General features: G+C 34.9%; 1 protein-coding gene and 1 pseudogene across 1 annotated transcript in view; one reads left to right on the top strand and one right to left on the bottom strand.

Moving 5' to 3' along the window:
• Positions 1-23095, bottom strand: part of GBE1 (1,4-alpha-glucan branching enzyme 1) — a 269487-nt gene that overhangs the window by 4813 nt on the left and 241579 nt on the right. Inside the window, exon 15 of the mRNA XM_023216072.1 lies at positions 4636-4753. Within this exon, the coding sequence (XP_023071840.1) occupies positions 4636-4753 (118 nt within the window). The remainder of the gene's footprint in view (positions 1-4635; positions 4754-23095) is intronic.
• LOC111545167 lies at positions 14979-15080 on the top strand (annotated as a pseudogene).

Raw genomic sequence — 23095 nt, 5'->3', positions numbered from 1 at the left:
TATAAAAAGTATATTGACATACCTGTAAATAGAAGGCACTTACTATGCATAACATGCATGCTGATAAACATATCTCCTATGGCCATTTATTAGCCTGTAAGCCCTAAACATTTTATATCTAGAATCACCTTCAGAACATGAGACAATGGAGTATACAGCCATGAGTTTCATTTTTTTCTAGCTATATTAACAGTCCGCTCTTCACAAAGAATCAGAATAGCACAGTACAATCCAATTCATTTATTAAGAGAGTCAAATGCATGCTAATCTACTCAGTTATTTTGATGACTTTAATGACTTAATTATTACACTAACCATGAGTGTGGCTAAAAAAACAACTGTTCACACAATGGTCTATTTTATGTCATTCAGGCAAAATGTTATTTTCCTCTAGGACTATATTTTCCTCTAGGACTAATAATTGACTTGCAAAATTTAATTACACAATTTTTGAAAACACAGTGTCAAACATTTTAAAAAAGAAAATTTTAAAATTAAAAAACATTTAATACTTTAAAGGGTAATTTAAAAAATTCTCTTAGAAATGTTTAAGTTTAGAAATAGCATATACACATATAATTTTGGAAGAATGAAAACAGCATTCAGTGGGCCGGGCATGGTGGTTCACGTCTGTAATCCCAGCACTTTGGGAGGCCGAGGCAGGTGGATCACCTGAGGTCAGGAGTTTGAGACCAGTCTGGTCAACATTATGAAACCTCATTTCTACTAAAAATACAAAAATTAGCTGGACATGGTGGTGTGCAGCTGTAATCCCAGCTATTTGGGAGGCTGAGGCAGGAAAACTGCTTAAACCTGAGAGGCAGAGGTTGCAGTGAGCCAAGATCGTGCCACTGCACTCCAGCCTGGGCAACAGAGTGAGACTCCGTCTCACAAAAAAAAACAAACAAAACATCATTCAATGAAAAAGTCATTAGATTCCTTCATAGTCTACACACACATTTTTTTCATAATAAAAATTACAGTCTTTTGAAAAATAAAAGATGATATAAAATAATTTTAGTTTTCACATACATGCTTTAGTTCATAAAATACTTTTTTAAGAAAAAATAAATTGTATTCTTTTATTCTAATTCTCATTATTTTGCATTAGGGTTGGGAGAAAAGTGATGGTAGTGTTTCTGTATAGAAATGTATATTAGCTCATCTAACTTATATACATTAAAAAAGTAAACTAAAAATCAAGATTTTCTTTCTTCTAAAAAACTATTTTCATAATTTTGAATAGAGCAAAATATATTTTCCAACTGTTAAGCTGTATTAAAACTTACAAGTGAGGGGCAACAAAAATGATACATCTATGCCAAATCCTACATTTAAATCAAGTCTACTTTTGAACCTCCAAATTTAGAATGAGAGTAAATACATCTACTTCTTATTGATAAGAAGCCTAACTGTCAAAGTAATTAGTGCTAAATCTATTGCTTTATTCTCATTTTCATCATCATCATTCAGTTACTGTAAAGAAATCGAATTCATTTAAGACTCAATAATCTCTTTTCTCCCATTTGTGTCATGGAATTTGATTTTATGAATCAGAGGAGAGAAAGGAAGTCCCCTGCCTCCAGTGCACTGATTAACATATAGGTTAACATATTAGGTTCCTGTATCAGGAATCAAAATATAGAGAAATGATTATGCTAAAATGGAGTTTCCAATAACTGCCAGTAAAGCAGACTGGCGGAGCTCTGTCCCATTGCTTTTGGACATTTGTGACATACTCTGACCTTAGCAAATACGTTTCAATGGCGGTATACATGCAGTTATCCCCGGCTTCACAGTTTCAGCTGAGGGAGCACACAGAGACAAGGCTAGGGCAGTACCTGCTGATGCTGCAGCATGTATGGCTATTACAAAATTCCTTCGAGCTGTTTGCTGCTATCTTTCAAAACAGATTTGACACTTATTCAGCGATTCTTTGGATTATTAAGCTTGCAAATTAAGCTTTGGCAAATGCTGTGTACTAGTTATGATGGGCAGAAATTTCATGGAAGAAGGAAAAGTTATATTTTGTTCTTCCTTCCTCCTTTTAGTCTGCGAGAATGGGAGGTATGAGTGATCTCACTGGAAGAGGTATAAGACCTACAGCACTCATGATCATGTTCAAGCAACTCCACTGGATCCCAGCACATATGACTCAGTTTAATAAGGAGTTCCCTTATAGTGAAGCATTATTACAGTAGGTACATTTGTTAATGTGATTTTTTTTTTTTTCTCCTCTGGCTCTTTGCTGAATAACTTAGGTAAAAAGAAAACCTGTTCGCCTAGATTTTCTGTTTTACTAGTCTGTGTGGACTCCCTTAATCTGACATTAAACCGAGTGATCTTATCATCTGGAGCCTAAAGGTGTATTTAAGCGAGTAATTCCTGAAGCACTGTAGTCATGGAAAACAAGATTCTGCTGCTGGGAAGAGAGAGCTAGCCCTCACCTCATGGGCTGCATTGGATTAGAGTTCTGTTGCAGGCAGTGTTCAGCTCTTTTCTGTTGGCCATGTCCTTGCAGGGCTGTCCTCCTCTACGTATTATTGATACTTATGAGATCTTCTTTATTCTATCTGATAATTTACAACTGCATTTTCCACCTTGGTGAGATCAATTCGATTAGTGCTTGAAAAGTAATCTGATGCTGCTGCCACTGGTTGGTTGGCTTGTTTTAATTATGCCAGCATATCTTCACTCTCACAAAATTGAAAGGATGTCAAGATATTTTCTGCCCACCTCAAAAGAGTCTGAGCCGTCGCCTAAGATTATAATTTCCCCAAAGTTGGGAGAAGGTATTCTTAATTATGTGTCCTCAAAACACTTAGTATTTTGACATGTTTAAACTACGATATAATAACTGCCTATCCATGACAATAACACCTTTAAAATACATATGCAGTAGCATTTTACAGTTTCCAAAAACCTTGGGCATGTTAAAGAGTTTCTGCTTCCTAAGAATCTCTTGCTGTAGGGAAGATAATATGAATAATCCTCATTTTACAGGTGGGGGAAACTGCAGTGCAAAAAAAAAGTTAAATCGCTCAATGTCTCAGTGAGTAAATGGCAGACTAGGGTCAGGATCCCAGGTCCTGTGCCACGGCATGTTGTGATATTTTCACTACACCTTCCAGGCTCTTTATAACAGAACCCGGTTGGGGTACACGACATTTAGAAAAGCTGGCTATGTAAGAATTTTGCGGTCTGAGTCTTTCCAAGTCCTTTCGTTCTAGTTCCATCAGTGAAAGCTCAGTTTTATTGCAATCAGTTGCTCCTTCCCCATGACTCCCCTTTGTGAGCTGAATCATCTTCCCGAAACCCTAAGGGCATCTAACTCTTTTGATTATTTCAGAACTTTATGGTAATTTTCTTATTCACTTCCTTGATAAAAAACTATCTTTATCCATCTTATTTTACATGTCAAAATTGAATGTTCTCACAGACTACAGTAATAATTCCTTGAAGAATGTGATAGCACCTTTGAGCCCTCTCTCTTAAAAATATATATCTTTCTCCAAATATATCTAAAGCTGGATCAATGTCATCATCAACACACACTCATACGCAAACACATACATTTAGGGCAACACCTAATTCTCACAGGACTTTCCATTGCACTTTCCTCACAACCCATAATCTAACAACTCACTCTTTGTAATCCCTGCTCTTTTCAGTGATTTTATGCCATGATCTTTGGGATATCACTTTTATGTATAATATGGCAGCTTATGAAGCTGAGTGCTGGCATCACTCTGAGAGGTGGGAAAACAGTAGAAAGATGGCAGGCCTAGCGGTACCATAGAGATTCTCATGCCTGACTTCTATCTAAACTTTTGAAAAGTGAGAGAATTTAATGAAATAAGAATGTTAACAGCTATGGTAAAGTCATGTATTTGTTAGGTACCTCCTAGAATTAGGAATGGTAGATGTAGTTTTGAACCTACTATATGGCCATAAATTAAATAATGAATTCCTCTGAATCTAGAAACTTACTAAATTCTACATATTTTAAATAATTTAAACATAGTAGTTTAAAGCAACATTCTAACATTCTATTTGTGTGAACACCACAATGTAAAAATTAGTTATGTCATATAATGCTTGCTTCAGTAATATAAAAAATCCAGAGAATTTTATAACTAGAATGAATTCAGTCTTCAATTTACTACATGAAAGAAAAGAAAGATACATTTTTCGTTGACTCCTTTAAGGTGTTTTAAATTAAACTTCATTTGCTAGTCCATAATGTAGAAATCTGCTTAATATAAAATGTTATGGAGAAAACAAGAACAGAAGGAGAGTGAATTGTTGCATAAAGAATAGAAATGTTCATAATTGAAACAAAAGTAAAAAACTGCCTTCTGCTCATTTCTTGAGAAATAGTTTTGAATCCTATTAATATTTAATTTTTGCCAATTGTCCCCTAAATATCCTTTACTATTAGTTTTTCCAAAACACAATTTAGTCCAGTACCACACATTACACCTGGTCAAGCGTAGCCCCTCTCCCTAATCCCTTTCCTTCATGCTTTTATTCCATGTTGCTTATTTGAAGAGTTGTTTATTTGAACCAAAACATTACTATAAGAATAAGAGAGTAAATTAAAATAGCGGGAAATATGTTGAGAAACTTACTTACCAAAAGAGAACAGGGACGCCCATTATGTTCAAAAGCCTCAGAAAAGAAGTCAGTGCTGTGGTCCAGTCTCTGATGCCCTCCGTATTCCGCTGCATCTGAATCTAGCACAATTTTGAATGTACGGCTTTTAAGGAATTTACAACAGTTGAGTTGAATGAGACATTGTAAAATACGTGCTGAGAGAACAATTTAAAAGTGAGTTTTTGAGCAGTGTTAAATCATAATTTGTGCTAAGCACTCATTTCTTCTTGTACAGTTTGATGTTTGAAAGGGGCTTCACCGGCTCTCTACTGCACACACCCATGAGACCCCTGTTATACTCCCATCACGACTCATCAGGTGATCACCCAGCCTGGGACGAAACGTACCTAATATACTTTTCTCTTCGAGCAACCCATTCCACTTGTTATAAATTCTTCTCCATATTGAATAGAAATTTTGTTCTGTGAGATTATATTATTTCTACCAAGACAAGTCATAAATAATAAGTTCAACATGTAGTCGCCTTTTAAATATTTACTAATAGTTATACTATCTCCATGTGTCTGCTAGATATATTACTAAATACATACAGTCAGTCCTCCATATCTGTGGATTTTGCATCTGTGAATTCAATCAACTTCAGATAAAAAAAATTCAAAAAAGGAAATGCATCGTTGCATCTGTACTGAACATCTGATTTTTCACAATAAGTTGTTAGATGGTATTAGCATATTTAGAGCAAAATTAATAAAAGCTATCATTATGTTCAAATTTCTTAGGCTCAAAGTATCTAGAAATGGTACTTGATACAAAAATCTACAATGATACATGCATTGGTATCTTAGAAGTCTTAAGTTTCTTCTAGCCTTAGTAGAAATGCAGATAGTTTAAGTGCTTTTTGTTTTGATTTCCTGGAAAATATATCATGAATCTCAGAAATGTTAGTATATTACCATTACTGCAAAAATTATCACATTAATAGAACCTGTGAGCAAGGAACAATGAGCCATCATTGTCAACCCTTGAAAATCTTTGTCTAAGTCAGAAGTGAAGATGGACATGCTACGGAAACTCAGACGTGAAGACGGACATGCTACAGAAACTTCTGCTAGTAGTGTTGCCTCCATTTTAGTGAATCCAGGCCAGCCTTCTCTAATTCAAACTGAAACTGATAATCAGAATATTACTGTATTGAGAAAGAAAGACTGAGATTCAAATGATGACTACTAGGCAGAGGGACATTTAGTCACTCAGTATAGCTGAACATGATTTCAGCCTAACAATACATTTAATGCTGAAACACGGATAATGAAAATAAATAATCAAAGACATGGCAAATAATGAATACTGTGGAATAAAAAAAAACTATTCAAATAGAAGTTTAGCTTTTGTTCTTCATTCCAGTTCACTAAATACTGGGATAAATCTTCCGAAAACTAAAACAGTACAGTTCAGAGAGTAATGTTCTAGAATACTTTAAAAACAACTGAATTAAAATATCAATTAATGAATTACTGGTTGACAACATAGGCTTTTGATAGCAGTGGCTAAATAAGGCAAGCATATCATCAAAAGCAATGGTTCCCAACCTGACTGGTAGTCATGTTATTCTAAGTTCTCACTGAGTGAGTAGTTATGTGATTGTAAGGGGCTGGGATACGATTTATATACGATTAGGCGTTGTCTGAATACTAAATTATGTTATTATACACATTTGACACTGTGTTTCAAAGAATGTACATGTTTTTACTATTAAAATGCAGATTATATTGTTCCCTTCTGTGTGTCCATGTGTACTCAATGTTTAGCTCACATTTGTGAGAACATGAGGTATTTGGTTTTCCATTCCTGCGTTATTCAACAGACACTAGGGCCTACTTGAGGGCAGAAGATGGGTGGAGGGTTAGGATGGAAAAATTACCCATCAGGTACTATGCTTATTACCTGGGTGACAAAATAATCTGTGCACCAAACCCCCACGACACGCAGTTTACCCACTAACAAACCTGCACATGTATCCCCTGAACCCAAAAGTTAAAAAGAAAAAAAAAAGAAAAGAAACCATTAGGTCCAAACATTTAATGTGCCTTTTATACAATGAATGATCAATTATGGGAATATGACAAGACACAAGAGCCTGTGCTGGGGGCAGTCAATTGTGGGAACACAATGAAGAAATATATGGGGGAAACTGATGGAAGACAGGGTTATTTTAGTAGGTTTGTTTGTACAGGTCTATTTTGACTTCCCAATCTCTGGTGATGAGAATGTCCTATTCCTGGCACAGGAAAGACACCTTTTTCACGGGCAATTTTATGATTTGCTTTTTGGTAGAAAGGAGGAGATCAAAGAGCTCTTTCTGCATCTGTTGTTTCTCAAACAGATTCAGCTCAAAATAATCAATAAGCCAAAGTGGCATATTTTGGGGTAGCACGTTCTGAACCCCTTCCTAATCAACTTCAACTTCTCACTAACACTAGAGATGACTATTTCCTCCTGTGAACACTTTCATTTTAGTCACCTGAATTATAATTTTTAAAATGTTATAGGAAAATTATTCAAGGTTGCAAAACTAAAAATAATAATTCCCTCATTTACTTAGGGGCATTTTTTTTTTTTTTTTTTTTTTTTGGGAGACAGGGTCTGGCTATCACCCAGGCTGCAGTGTAGTGGAGTGATCTTGGCTCACTGAAACCTCTGCCTCCCAGGCTCAAGCAGTTTGTCCCACCTCAGCCTCTCAAGTAGTTGAGACCACAGGCACATGCCACCAGACTGATTTTTATATTGTTTGTAGCAAAGGGGTTTCACCATGTTGCCCAGGCTGGTCTCGAACTCTTGAGCTCAAGCGATCTGCCCACCTCAGCCTCTTAAAGTGCTGGGATTAGTGAGCTACCATGCCTGGCATGCCTTTTTCTTTTTTTTTTTCTTAATAAAGGAGAATGTTCTCAACAAAATTATTTTTCTGAAACAGAATTAAATAATATTTAAATGTTATTTTCAATGTTACAGTAAAATAAAAATCACGTGTCCATCATTTTACATGCTTTTTCCACAATAAAGTACAGGCTGAGCTTCGCACACCAAAAAATGCAATTTTAAAGTCACAAAATTTAATAGTTTTTGTGTATACTTTTTTCAATCAAAGGACAGTAAAAGAACAATCGCTATATAAGGATTCATTTCTCTTTGACACTGAAAGAGATCGTCATATTGAAAATGTTAGAATCAGACCGGGCGCGGTGGCTCAAGCCTGTAATCCCAGCACTTTGGGAGGCCGAGACGGGCGGATCGCGAGGTCAGGAGATCCAGACCATCCTGGCTAACACGGTGAAACCCCGTCTCTACTAAAAATACAAAAAAATTAGCCGGGCGAGGTGGCGGCGCCTGTGGTCCCAGCTACTCGGAGGCTGAGGCAGGAGAATGGCGGGAACCCGGGGGGCGGAGCTTGCAGGGAGCTGAGATCCGGCCACTGCACTCCAGCCTGGGCGACAGAGCAAGACTCCGTCTCAAAAAAAAAAAAAAAAAAGAAAATGTTAGAATCTACTTACTTTATATAATTGGTAGCCATACAGGAAAAGCTTATAAAAGCCATAGAGAAAGTTTCAAAACATCGGTTTAGACATGTTTTTCTGGCCTATAATTTAAAGAAAAAATTTTTCTGTGTCCAATCGTGCAATCACCCAGTTCTGTGTCTACATTACCCAGGGAAAACAATAGCTTCCTTTAGAAAATGTGGCCTTTAAAATCCACAAATTTCTACCAATTTAAACACTAAATGAGAGGTAATGTGTGTGAAAGAGCTTTATAATCATGAATTGCTGCCATATATTATTCAAGTATCAGGAAACTACATGTTTTAGGAATACTGCTTAGAATTAGAACAAGTCTTTTCAAAGAGATTATCTGAGCAACTGATTTGTTTTTCATGTTCTCTCTCTTGGGTACTCCCTCACTGTCTCATGTGTATGCACATACACACAGATGCACACATATGTACATACATGATACGGGACACACACAGCACCGCAATTCCTACAACGTCCTTTTTCTGTGAAAATTTATCTCTGAAAATATGACTCAAAGCCAATTTATACTTATTTTCAACTACCATCATTATATGGTTTCCAATACATAGCACACAGGATAAATTTAGCAGGACACCTTAAAAGGTCATTGTTATCCATAGCTACCTCCATATTCCTAGCAGAGGACCTTCTCATAATAGGTTCCCAATAAAACTTGGAAACTGATATTCAGAATGACAACACTGACTTACCAAGAAAAGCCAAATTACATATATTTTTATAATTGAGGAAAGTACAATAAATTATCTTTACTCCCCCATTCATTTGCTAAATACATACAATGTACAAGATACTGTACAAGAAACAAAAATAACTAAGATATGGTCTTCATTTACATGTGGCTTACAGCCTGTAAAAGGAGATTAGGCATACATACGAACCTGCACAAGTAGAGCACAAAGCAATATGCAATGAAAGGGAGAGTCAAGGAAGAAAACTATGATGGACAAGCTGTATATGAAGACTTTTGAAGGCTGGGCTAGGGTCTTAAGACTTATTTTGTTAGTTAAGTGTGATAGTGTTTAAAATTCTTGAGAACAATCAAAAAAATTAACCTGGAGGTTGTAAGCAGCATGAAACAGACAGTGGAAAGACTAAGTCGGGGAAACCAGTCAGCAGTCTAACAACAGTCCAAGGATAGTTATGTATGTCTAATCTCTGACAGTGGGAAAGGAGAGACATAGACTGAGTTTTAGAAGTACAAGTGACAGTACTCAAAAGTAAGGAAACTGAGGCTGAATTAGGGAAACAGAAGTGGAACGGGAGACGAGTTGGCCCAAAGGCAGACAGCTTCTTAAGTGGTAGAGTTGGGAGGTGTGCGTAAGTCAAATGTAGATCTGATTACTTTACTGTCTGCATGTGGCACCAATTTTATGCCAAGAATAAGGCAGTGTTTTCATATACAGTTTCTTGTTTATTTCTCAGGTTGAAATTTTTTGTATTGTTATATTTGAGACTTTGTAATTCATAAAGGAAAGAGGTTTATTTTGGCTCATGGTTCGGTAGACCATACATACAGGAAGCATGATGCTGGCATCTGCTTTTGGTGAGGGCCTTAAGAAGCTTACAACATGGCAGAAAGAGAAGGTGTCCAGGAATGTCACATGGCAAGAAAGGGAGCAAGGGAGAGCAAGGAGGAGGAGTGAAACTCCTTTAAACAACCAGCTTTCATGTAAGTGAGAACTCACTTGTTACCAAGGGGAGGGCACCAAGCCATTCATGAAGAATCCTCCCTTGTGTCCCAAACACCTCTACCAGGTCCCACCTCCAACACTGGGAATCACTTTCCAACATGAGATCTCGAGGGGACAAATATCCAAAACATATCACGTTCCAAGCATAAAGAGGATAGAATGAATATGACAAGAGAAGAATACAAATAGGAAAATCAGATAAAATGATATCCATTTAAATTATTGACACAATTAGATATACAAGATTGCCATTTCTAAAAGTAACGTTGAGGTCTGAATATCTGAGATTTACTATAGTTGTTCTAGTCCATTTCTTATTGATTTGATCAATTTGATCATTTTATTAGTAAATACAAAACACTGGGCCATAAAATTTACCTTGTTCAATGGGAAAAAATACAGTAGGGAAAGAATGACAATTTTTTAATAGTTTTTTTTTAAAAGGAGATCAAATAGGTCCCTATCAATTTGGACAGCATTTTAAAATATTATGATTTCTTATTTTAGATTCAAGAGCTTCCTAAGTATTTGATATATCTATCAACATATATAGTTGAAGTAGATAAGAAGTTTTCAGCCATTATTTTATAATCCAAGTCCTTAAATTTGAACCAAGGAAGAGCCAGTGTTCTGAAGGAGGCATGTACTAATAAGATTAAAGAACAGTGAAGGCATGAAGACTCTTAAATTCAATGGCTCTTCAAATACTTCGAAAGCTGCTGTGTTTGCTCAGCCACTTGATAAAGTGTCTGTTCAAAGTATAAGGATTTTGATGTAAGAAGTACTATCATTTATATCATTCTGCACTAAACTCACTTCACTCCCACTGATGAAGCTAAGGAAATTTATTGTAAACCCTTGAGGTTTCAAATTGAGTGACAAAAAGAAGAGTTCTCCAGTGACTAGATGACTGTAACGATAGCAGAGCGGGTAAGTTACCATATATCTTCAAATCTAAGGCATCATCCATTTCAAGATGAATTATTTTCTATATCTCTAATAAAGAGAAAAAATATCACTACCACATCAATATTGTAAGACACTTTCCAACTGAAGACAGGCTAAAATGTGAAAAAATGCAGGTTTTTGGAATATGAATTTAGTATAAGTTATTTTATATCTAATTCTTTAATCAATCCATTCATATTACCATGATTAAAATAATACCCAGGAGCTAAGTGACCCCAGGAAAGAGAATTTATACTGAAAGCAGAAAATATTAGGTTCAAAATTCTAAGGAATGTTTTAATTAATGTAAATGTGAACAAATGTCTGGTAGGGTAAGAACAGCTGCTAAAAAGCAAGGAGAGTTTTATGATTTTAGTAGTCTGAAGAGATCTATACAGCACACGGCTTGCCACAATGTTCTAACATGATCCTTCCCTTTTTATGTTACATGGATTGAATTTTATTTGTTACTGGTTATAATCCACAAAACCTAAGGTTATAGCTATCTAGCATCTCAAATAGATCTGTCCATTTATTTTATAAACATAGCTAAATTATGCCTACTTTATTGTCCTGAATCACAGAAAAGCCTATAAACTACAACTTTCAGTTTCTCTCTCTGGTCTCTTTCCAAATGCAGGAGTGGCAAAGACTTGTGATAAATTGCTATATATATATAATGAATGTGCCGGTCTGGTAGCGTGTGGTGGAGGGGTGTTGTAGGGGTGTGTGTGTGTGTGTGTGTGTGTGTGTGTGTGTATTTGTGTATCTTATTTAGGTAATTCTATCTTTACTTCTGTGATCTAAAACACACATTAAACTTAAACAGTCATCATGAAAAATGATAGTTCTGCTAGGTAACCATTTGTAGAACATTGAAACTGGACTCCTCCCTTATACCATATACAAAAACTAACTCAAGATGGATTAAAGACTTACATGTAAAAGCCAAAACTATAAGAACCCTGAAAGACAACCTAGGTAATACCATTCAGGACATAGGAAAGGGCAAAGATTTCATGATGAAGACACCAAAAGCAAAAATTGACAAATGGGATCTAATTAAACTAGGGAGCTTCTGCACAGAAAAAGAAACTATCAACAGGGTAAACACACAACCTACAGAATGAGGGAAAATTTTTGCAAACTATGCACCTGACAAAGTTCTAATATTCAGCATCTATAAGGAACTTAAATTTACAAGGAAAACAACAAACACATCCATTGAAAAGTAGGCAAAGGACATGAACAGACACTTTTCAAAACAAGATATACACGCAGCCGACAATCACATGACATAAAGCTCAACATCACTGATCACTAGAGGAATACAAGTCAAAACTACAAAGAGATACCATCTCACACCAGGCAGAATGGCTATTATTAAAAAGCCAAAAAATAACAGATGCTGGCAAGACTATGGAGAAGAAGGAACACTTATACACCATTGGTAGGAATGAATATTAGTTTGAACACTGTGGAAGATAGTGTGGCAATTCTTCAAAGACCTAAACACAGAAATACGATTTAACCTAGCAATCTTATTACTGGGTACATACTCAGAAGAAAATAATTCATTCTATTATAAAGACACATGCAGGTGCATGTTCACTGCAGCACTATTCACAATGGAAAAATCAGGTAATAAACCTAAATGTCCACCAATGACAGACTGGATAAAGAAAATGCGGTACACATACACCATGGAATACTATGCAGCCATTAAAAAGAATGAGATCATGTTCTCTGCAGGGACATGAAAGGACTTGGAGGCCATTATCCTTAGCAAACTGACACAGAAACAGAAAACCAAACACTGCACGTACTCACTCAAGCAGAGCTAAATGATGAGAGCACAAGGACACACGAAGAGGAACAACACACACTGGGGCCTTCCAGAGGGTGGAGGGTGGGAGGGAGAGGATCAGGAAAAATAACGAATAGGTACTAGGCTTAATACCTGGGTGATGAAATCATCTGTACAATAAACCCCAACGATGCAAGCTTACCTATGGAACAAAGCTGCACTTGTACCCATGGACTTAAAACATACATTTAAAAAAATGAGGGTTCTGATATTTTAATTACTTTTCAAAACTATTTATGGCCATGTGACCTTGATGATTATATTTCTTTCAATGGAAAATATCCAGTTAGTTTTTTTAATCTCCCTGACTTTAGTTTTAAAAAATCCCTCAATATTATAATATTTGTAAAATAAAATTTATAAGAAAGTAACGTGTAATTAAACAGAGAACTTACTGATGAATGTAATCAAAGCAAATTTTAAAATAAAACAAAAGCCAAATGCACCTTTTTTCTTTATATATATGTGTGTGTGTATATATGTGTATATATATGTTGTTATTAGTTTACCTTAAAATTTTAATGACCTTGAAAAAAGCAAGATCTTCATGCATAAGCTTCATGCATTCAAATTTGTGAACACTGTCTTCATTAAAAGTTTAAATAACAACTGTACATTTTAATTAAGTGCAAAACAGAAACATATTTCTATTATATTCTAGGATGTGCTCATTTTATCAACAAAAGGTTTCTGATTCTAGACTACAAAATAAACTCCAATCCCTGCAAGTATGCTTCTTCGGCCATACATTTTTAGAAACTGTACAATGCAAAAATAGCAATAAAACAAGCTCAAAGGATGAGGGGCTCAAATGTCATTATCTACCGGGTTAATTAATGGATTACCATGCTTTTTGAAATGTATTTTCATGCAAATTATTAGTTTATTTTTAAGCATGCTTAATGACACACATCAGTAAATAGCAAATCAAATGGTAATACAAAATACTGAGTACTACATATTTCTCTCTGCAAATAGGACAATTATTCTAAAGACTTTACAGAATACTTCTGACAACCTACTTAGAAACGTTTCTGTATTCTAGAAGATTATGTAACTTAAACTAAAAAATGTCACTGTTCCTCAGTAATTTGAGAAGGAAGACAAATAGAAAAATAGTGCTCACACTTCTGCACTAACCTCTCCCCAAAACTGTTGCTCTCTATGCTATTAGGATTATCCAAAGAACTTGTAAATTCAATTATCTGATGAAGCAATGGCAACTATTTAGAACTGAAAAAGAAAAAAATAACAGATTTTTATTCACCTTTTAACCACATCTTTTATTATCAAAATGAGTTTACACCCTGCAGACTCAACACTTAAAAAAAAAAAAAAAAAATTGTGCTTTTAAACTCAAAAAAATTTTGATTCAGGCTATAAACACCTTTCCCCAAACAAACTTACTCTGTGAATAGCCTTTAATGTAGTCAAGTGCAACATATCTAAATAAAAATACAATTGGAAATGAGGACGTCTCTGAAAAATAAAGACAATCATAAGCAGTAAGAAAGCATTATCCGAGCCATTTCAGGCAGAAAGGCAGGGATAGGAGATAGCATTCTAAAACACTAAAATATGGTGAGTGCCTCCATGAGCTGTAGGGTCTAACAACTGCATTCTCATTCCAGTCCTACCAATTACTAACTGTGTGTCTCTGAGCAAGCTACTGACTTCCTGGAGGCTCAGTCTCTCATTTGTAAATGGAGGTAACACATCTGAGGATGGGTGTCGACATTAACTGAAGCAATCTATTATTGAGTGCTTCACACTATCTAGCACTGGGAAAAGTGCTCAAATTATTAGGTGCTGTGGCTATTATTACTATAGACCCTGGCTCACTTAAACTGCTGTCTCAAGAGATGAAAAATATAAAAGTGATTCTATTAATTCTTTATTTTACTTTTTATACTTGACTTGGCCTCTTCTTCCTTTATGATCTTTCTTTCTATTCCTCTTTTTCTGTGTCTTTGTTCTCACTAGAATTTGCTATTTAAAATTGTTTACATTAAAGTTTAAACATACAGTACATAGAACTCTTTGAGGACTAGAGTCTTTTGTTAAATTTTGTCTTTTTTTTAAAAAAAAAACACAAAAAACAAAACAACAAAAGAAGGTACTTCTCAAGTTTATGAGAAATACTGAGAGAGCTCTTGGTGACAATCCTACCTGAAAATTAAATGCCTCCACACACTCTCCTGAACCTGCCTTGATTTTTCACCATAGCATTATCAGCTTTTAACTTATTATAAATTTAATCATTATATTTTTGCTTCTCGGCCTTTTGGCTAAGATCAAGTGTAGTATCTGTTCTCATCAGTTTAATTTTTGTTTCTCATTATTAAAATACAATCTATATAAGAAATTTCTTTTTTTTTTCCTCTGCCATATAGGACCTAGACTAGAACCTGGCATTTGGTGAGTGTATCTTTTCATTATTTTCTGATTGCAGTTTCCTCCTTGGGTTTTAATTTTTAATCTATGCATGTTTTTGCTAAACTTTAAGAAATAATTTCATACCACTTTGGTCATCAAAGACCAAACTTGATTTTTCCCTTTGTTTCATAGAGCTAAAATGTAAGATCTGTATAAATATAACTTCTATCACAATTCCATTTCATTACCTATAAAGTTTAACTTAGACATTTTAAAAGATTTCATATTCTTTATGAATTTATAATAGAATATTTGTAATACAAAAAATCCTTCATTTTGGATAATTAATAATAAATGCATGTCACTTTGAAGCAATTAATTCTCAAGTTAACTACTCTGGTATGAGCCTTGAAGATAAACATTTTATATAATTCTTAGTTGACATGGAACCATGATTCCAGGTTTATTCAAGTCAGCACGAATTCAAAGACTTTCCATATCTACTTTACTGGTTAGCTTTCTCTATAAAAACAACTGAACTTAAGCACAGAACATCAAAGGAGTTTGTCAAAATCATATATCCAATACTTTGGCAGGGCCAGAATATGCTTTTAGGTATAACAGTTTCTACCACTCTACTACCATCTTCCAGATAAAGCTTGCAAATCTGGAAATCTGATTATTTTAGCTGTGGTGGAAGAAACATCATTTTTCTTTATTTGAAGTCTCAACTTATTTGGAGTAACATATAGTTAACGTATAGTCCTCTTTCTAAGACTAGATAGAAAATCCCAGTACAGGTCTCACTCAGTGCTTTAGAAAATCAAAGAACAGGGGCTAAACTAGTGTACCATGAAAAAGGGTAAAGCAAAGCTTGCAGGTGTGCATATCTGCACCATCACTTCAATCTTTCTGAGCACTTCTGGGCACACAGCCCATAACTACATCAGATTAATTACTGTCAGGAGAAAGATTCAAAGTAAACATTTCCCTACATGCATTTAAAAAATTGGGTACAGTTTATACTGTTTGGGTGATGGGTGCACCGAAATCTTAATCACCACTAAAGAACTTATTCATGTAACCAAACACCACCTGTTCCCCCAAAACCTGTTGAAATAAAAAATAAGCAAAGGGAGTTTTAAACACATATCCATGGGGATACTTTAGTCAAAGGTATAAACTTTCAGTGATAAGATGAATAAGTTCTGAAGTTGTAATGTACAATATGGGGACTACGGTTAATAACAATGTGTTATACACTAAAATTTGCTGAGAGTTGACCGTAAGCATTCTCACACACACACAAGAAAATGTTCACTATGTGAGGTGAGGAATATGTTAATTAACTTGATTATAGTAACCATTTCACAAGGTATATGTACATCAAAACGTCACACTGTACTTTAAATATATATGATTTTTATTTATCAGTTATGCTTTAATAACAAAAATAAACAATGGGAAAAGGACTCCCTATTTAATAAATGATGCTGGGTAACTGATTAGTCATATGCAGAAGAATGATAATAGACGTCTACCTTTCACCATATACAAAAATTAACTCAAGATGGATTAAAGATTTAAATGTAAGAACTCAAACTATAAAAACCCTAGAAGAAAACCTAGGAAATACCCTTCTTGACATCAGTCGTTGCAAACAATTTATGGTTAACTCATCACAAGCAACTGAAACAAAAACAAAAAGTGACAAGTGGGACTTAAACTAAAGAGCTTCTGCACAGCAAAAGAACATATCAACAGAGTAAACAGACAACATACAGAATGGAAGAAAATATTTGCAAGCTATGAATCTGACAGATGTTTAATATCCAGAGTCTTATGGTATTCATAAGGAACTTAAACACTCAACAAGCAAAAACTAAATAACCCCGTTAAAAAATGGGTAAAAGACATGACCAGACACTTCTTACAAGAAGACATACAAGCGTTCACCAAAAACATGAAAAAAAGAAAAATGCTCAACATCACTAATCTATTAGAGAAATGCAAGTCAAAACCACAATGAGATGCCGTTTTACACCAGACACAATGGCTGTTATTAAAATGTCAAAAACAACAGATGCTGACAAGGCTGCAGATAAATGGGAACACATATACTTTTGGTGCGAAGTAAATTAGTTCAGCCCCTGTGTAAAGCAGCTTGTAAATGTCTCAGACAACTTAAAACAGAACTACCATTCAACCCAGAAATCTCACTACCCACCATATACCCAAAGGAAAATAAATTGTCCTACAAGACAAAAAAAAAAAAAGACATATGCACTTGTATGTTTATCACAATACAATTTACAATAGGAAAGGCAGGGAATCAATCTAGGCACCCAGGAATGGTGGATTGGATAAAGAAAATGTGGTATACATACACCATGGAATGCTACACAGCCATTGAAAAGATGAAATCATATTCTTTGCAGCAACATGGATGTAGCTAGAGGCCATTATCCTAAGTGAATTAACACAGGAACAGAAAACCAAATACTGCATGTTCTCACTTATACGTGGGAGCTAAACATTGGGTACATATGGACATAAAGATGAAAACAATAGATACTGGGGATTACCAGAGCCGGGAGAGTGGGACATAGGCAGTGTCTGAAAAACTACCTATGCTCACTACCTGGCTGATAGGATCATTTACAACCCAAAATTTCGCAACACGCAAACAAAAACAAAAACAAAAACAAAAAACAAACAAAAATAACTTCATGTAACAAAACTGTACATGTATGCTATAAATCTAAATGAAAGTAGAACTTAAAAATATATATATACATATAGTTGAAAAAATTTTTCCACTTACATTCATCTGTGCTTTTGAGTGTCAGAAACCAGGATAATATTACACTGCAGAAAAACATTTAGTCAAAGGCATCATTAAACTCTACAAATATAAATCGAGAAGAAAACTAAAATTAGTGAGACACACTTCATGTACTTCAATGGCATTTCTAGAGGGCAACAAAAAGATGAATTACCTGGTGACCAAATGTCAAACTGTACTGAATTTACAGAAACTAGATTTAAATCACATTTATTCAATTACTAGAAATATGATCTTGTGAAAATTATAAATCTTTCTGATCCTCAAATATAGACTGAGGACAGACCAAAAATGCTCGCCTAACCAGTATCACTGGAGATGATGTGAGGAGAGGTGGGTTAATGTAAATCAAAGTATTCACATATTGTAAATTGTCATGCAAATTTAACTTTTGGTACTCATTTTGATCTCTTAAAATAAGCTTATAGATATCTTAACCCAAGTAATTTTGTTTAATTTGAATGGGTTGAGCTAGGTTATACTAGAGTTTTTCAGTTTCAAAAATTTATAATTCCATGCTGCCCAGTTTTGCCTAAGAGTTCTTAAACACCAAAAAACTGCCCACTGCTTGGTGAATAGGGCATAGGTCAAGGTGGGGAGAATCATTAGGGAACATCTTCATAGAGCTAATAGCTGAAGGGTGGGTGAATTTTTCAGGGAAAAGCGCAAGGAAAATAAATACATGGATTTAGATCTAAAAAAAAAACGAGTTAACACAAAGAATGGGTGGAAAGAAAAAGAAATCAAGACAGTGTTGCAGGATACAGAGAAAGGGAAATAAGAAAGAAAGGTGGGCAAACAGTACAAGAGTGAGGAAGGGATTTAATAGGGAACAGAAGAGTTTCAATTCCAGTAGTGTGAAAGGACTGAAAGGAATCACCGTGTCGTGGTGAAATGGGAACTAGGACATGCGAAAACACAAAAATAAAAACAAAACAAAAAGTAGGACACGAGAGTGAAGACAACAGATAGGATTAGTACCTGCCTGTCTTTCATTTTTATAAATATTCCCTTTTATTGTAAAATTTCTAATGCATTTTTAGAAGATGATGACAGTAAGGATGTCCATCACCCTTACCACTTGCTAAGCTCAAATGCAGGCGACACTGTTGTTAAGCCTTGCATGCACGTTAACTAATTTAATTCTGACAACAATTCGATGAGTAGGTGTTCTAGAGATGAATAACCAAGAAACAGGTTATTTTCAAAACAAAACTAAGTGGTAGACATGGAACTTGAACCTCAGATAGTCATATTCTAGAGCACAAGCTCCTAACCACTATCCTTGCAATGAGAGCAAATTTCTTTGTTTACAAATATAAGAACAAGAAATACCTATTATCTCTGGAGACCTGTGTTACATGCATCAATGGGAAATAGAAATGTTAGAATAAGAGAACAAACTGAAGAAAATAATGTTTCAGAATTAGAAAATAATGCTACTACCAGAGAAGATTATTTTTCCTTTGTTTTCTTTAGCTGGAAAAAAGGAAAGATGTTAGTAGGGAAGCCTACAAAGTGAAAATTGGCTCTCTCCCTAAATAGTAAAGGACACATGAGGAAAAAAAAAAACACACAGTAATGTTTATAATTTTACATACAAATATAATTTTTCATTTTAATTAATGTTCTTGAAATAAAATGATCATTGTGTGACAATAAAAGGTACTGAGTGTAATCACTTCATTAAGTTATATGTTAATTAAATAATTTTATTTGATACTATCTAAACACTTTCCTTATTCAACAGCTGATACCACATAACTACAAAAAATAACCATAATTAATCTTGCAAATTAATTCTTATTTATAGGAATTAATTATGTATTTTCCCATCATAAAGCCAAGAGAAGCTACATTAATAGAAATAGAGATGGTTCTTACACATGATTACAACTGAATCCACTGCTTCCAAAACACACTGTTTATAGCTCTAATAATTCCAATTTTCTCTGAGAAACAGAAACTTATTTTGGTTGTAGCTTTCAAAAATGCTTAGGAGCCCTTAGGTAATTTTAGCGAGCCAGTAATTATATCATGCCTTAATTTTATGAAATCATCTGGGATACTCAGGTAATACTTTTATATAAATAAAACACTGACCACTCAGTTTGATCCTGTGAAATTCTGATTAAGAAGAGCTTAATGGAAAATGTCAGAAACATGAATAATATCTCACTTAGGCAGGCAGCAGATACTCATTGAAAAAGGTAATTTTTACTGAACAGAAGGAAAAGTAATGTAACATCCATGTTAGAAATTTAGTTTAGACATAGAATGCTCTATTTAAAAAACACTGGTATCAGGTATAAAGATGACTTATTTTTTAAATAGAAAAAAACATATTTTGGATAAATTAAGTAAAGCCTAACTTTAAAAGGAAAGGCTCAACGTGAAATCTTTCAGGCCGATGATACTACTGCACCAGCATAACTCGTTTTACGGCACTTTATTGCACTTTACAAATACATATTTTTACAAATTGAAGATTTGTGGCAACCCTTTATCCAGCAAGTGTATTGGCGCCATTTTCCAACAGCATGTGTTCGCTTTGTGTCTCTGTGTCACACTTTGGTAGTTCTTTCATTATTTCAAACTGTTTCATTATTAATATATATTAATACATGACTGTTTATTCATAATTATATTGTTTTCACATCATCATTATGTCTATGATGATGATCTGTGACCAGTGACTTTTGTTGTTACTATTGTAATTGTTTTGGGGCACCACAAATCATGCACATATACAACCACAAACTTAACAAATACTTAATAAATGTGTGTGTTGACTCCTCCAACCTACTGGCAGTTCCCTTGTCTCTTCCCCTGTTCTTGGGCCTCCCTATTGTCTAAGACCCTGTTGAATTTAGCCCAATTAATAAACCTACAATAGCCTTTAGGAGTTCAAGTGAAAAGAAGAGTGGCATGTCTCTCACTTTAAATCAAAAACTAGAAATGATTAAGCTTAGTGAGGAAGGCATGTTCAAAGTTGAGACAGGACAAAAGCGAGGTCCCTTATGCCAAAGAGTTAGCCAAGCTGTGAATGCAAAGGAAAAGTTCTTCAAAGAAATACGAATTGCTACTCTAGTGAACACATAAGTGATAAGAAAGTGAACACCAGCCTACTGCTGATTCGAAGAAGTTTATGGTGGTCTGGATCTAAGATCAAACTAGCCACAACATTCCCTTAAGTCAAAGCCTAATCCAGCAAGGCCCTAGCTCTCTTCAATTCTGTGAAGGCTGGAAGAGGTGAGAAAGCTGCAGAAGAAAAGTTTAAAGCCAGGAGAGACTAGTTCTTAAGGTTTAAGGAATAAAGACATCTTCATAACATAAAAGTTTAAGGTGAAGTAGCAAGTGCTGATCTAGAAGCTGTAGCAAGTCCTCCGGAAGATCTAGCTAGGCTATTGATAAAGGTGGCTACACTAAACAATAGATTTTCAATGTAGATGAAGCAGGCTTCCATTGAAAGATGCCATCTGGGACTTTCGTAACTACTAGGAAGACAGTGCCTGGTTTCCAAGCTCCAAAGAACAGGATGACTCTCTTGTTAAGGGCTAATGCAGCTGGTGACTTTGAGTTGAAGCCAATGTTCATTTACTGTTTCCAAAAACCTATGCCCTTATGAATTATACTAAAGTCTACTCTGCTTGTGCTCTATAAATGTAACCACAAAGCCTGGATGACAGCACGTCTGTTTATAGCATGGTTTACTGAGCCCATAAGCCCAAGATTGAGACCTATTGCCCAGAAAAAAAATTCCTTTCAAATATTACCTCATTGATGAAAGCATCTGGTCACCCAAGAGCTCTGACTGACATGTACAAGGAAATTAACGTTGTTTTCAAGCCAACTAATACAACATGAACTCTGTACCCCATGGATCGAGAAGTAATTTCAACTTTCAACTCTTATTATTTAAAAAATGTATTTTGTAAGACTATAGCTGTCATAAGCAGTGATTCCTCTAATGAATCTCGGCAAAGTAAATTGAAAATCTTCTGGAAAGGATTCACCATTCTAGATGCCATTACGAACATTTGTGATTCATGGGAGGAGGTTAAAATATCAACACAATAGGAGTTTGGAAAAGTTAATTCCAACTCTCATAGATGACTTTGAGGAATTCAAGACCTCAGTGGAAGAACTAACGGCGATGCAGTGGAAATAGCAAGATCACTAGAATTAGAAGTGAAACCTAAAGATGTGACTGAATTGCTGCAGTCTCATGATAAAACTTTAATGGATGAGGAATTGTTTCTTACAGATGAACAAAGAATATGGTTTCTTGAGATGGAATCTATTATTGGTGAAGGTGCTAGAGATGGCAACAAATTATTTGGAATATAATATAAACGTAGGTAATCTTTATCAAGTGGTGGGTTTGAGAGCATTCACTCTAATTTTGAAAGAGTTCTACTGTGGGTAAAATGTTACCAAACAGCATCACATGTTACAGAGAAATCTTTCATAAAAGGAAGAGGCAATCCATGTGACAAACTTCATTATCGTCTTAGCCACCACAACCTTTAGAAACCCCACGCTGATCAGTCAGGAGCCATTAACATCAAGGTAAGAGCCTCCACTAGCAAAAAGATTATGACTTACAGAAGACTTGGACGATCATTAGCATCCTTTAGCAATACAGTATTTGTAAATTATGGCATGTACATTTTTTAGACATAATAATATCACACACTTATTAGACTACGGTATAGTATAAACACAACTTTTATATGTATTGTGAAACAAAAAATTTGTGTGACTTGCTTTATTGCAATATTTGTTTTACTGCAGTGGTCTAGAGCCAAACCTACACTATCTCCAAGGTATGCCTGTAGATTACCTTCTTCCATATTTGCAGTCTAGGAAAAGAAATGGTTAGCTAATGTGGTAATGACTGTAAAGTGCTTTCAGAGAGCCTAACATATAAGTTTATAAGAGATGGTAGATCTTATTATGAACATCTGCTCAGCAAGCACATCATAGTATAATATACTAATTGTGAATTCTATAAAATTATGGTGTATTTTATTGATAATACCTTATCAATTTTTATATGATTTAATTAAATTACTGTTTTAAGGGAGAAGCAAATCATTTTAGTACTATTTGTGTTTTAATGACATAATTTTAAACTTTCAGGAGTTATTTCACCACTAGG

Source organism: Piliocolobus tephrosceles, chromosome 2 (assembly GCF_002776525.5).
Source record: "Piliocolobus tephrosceles isolate RC106 chromosome 2, ASM277652v3, whole genome shotgun sequence".
Lineage (NCBI taxonomy): Eukaryota > Metazoa > Chordata > Mammalia > Primates > Cercopithecidae > Piliocolobus > Piliocolobus tephrosceles.
This window is presented reverse-complemented; position numbering and strand designations above follow the sequence as displayed.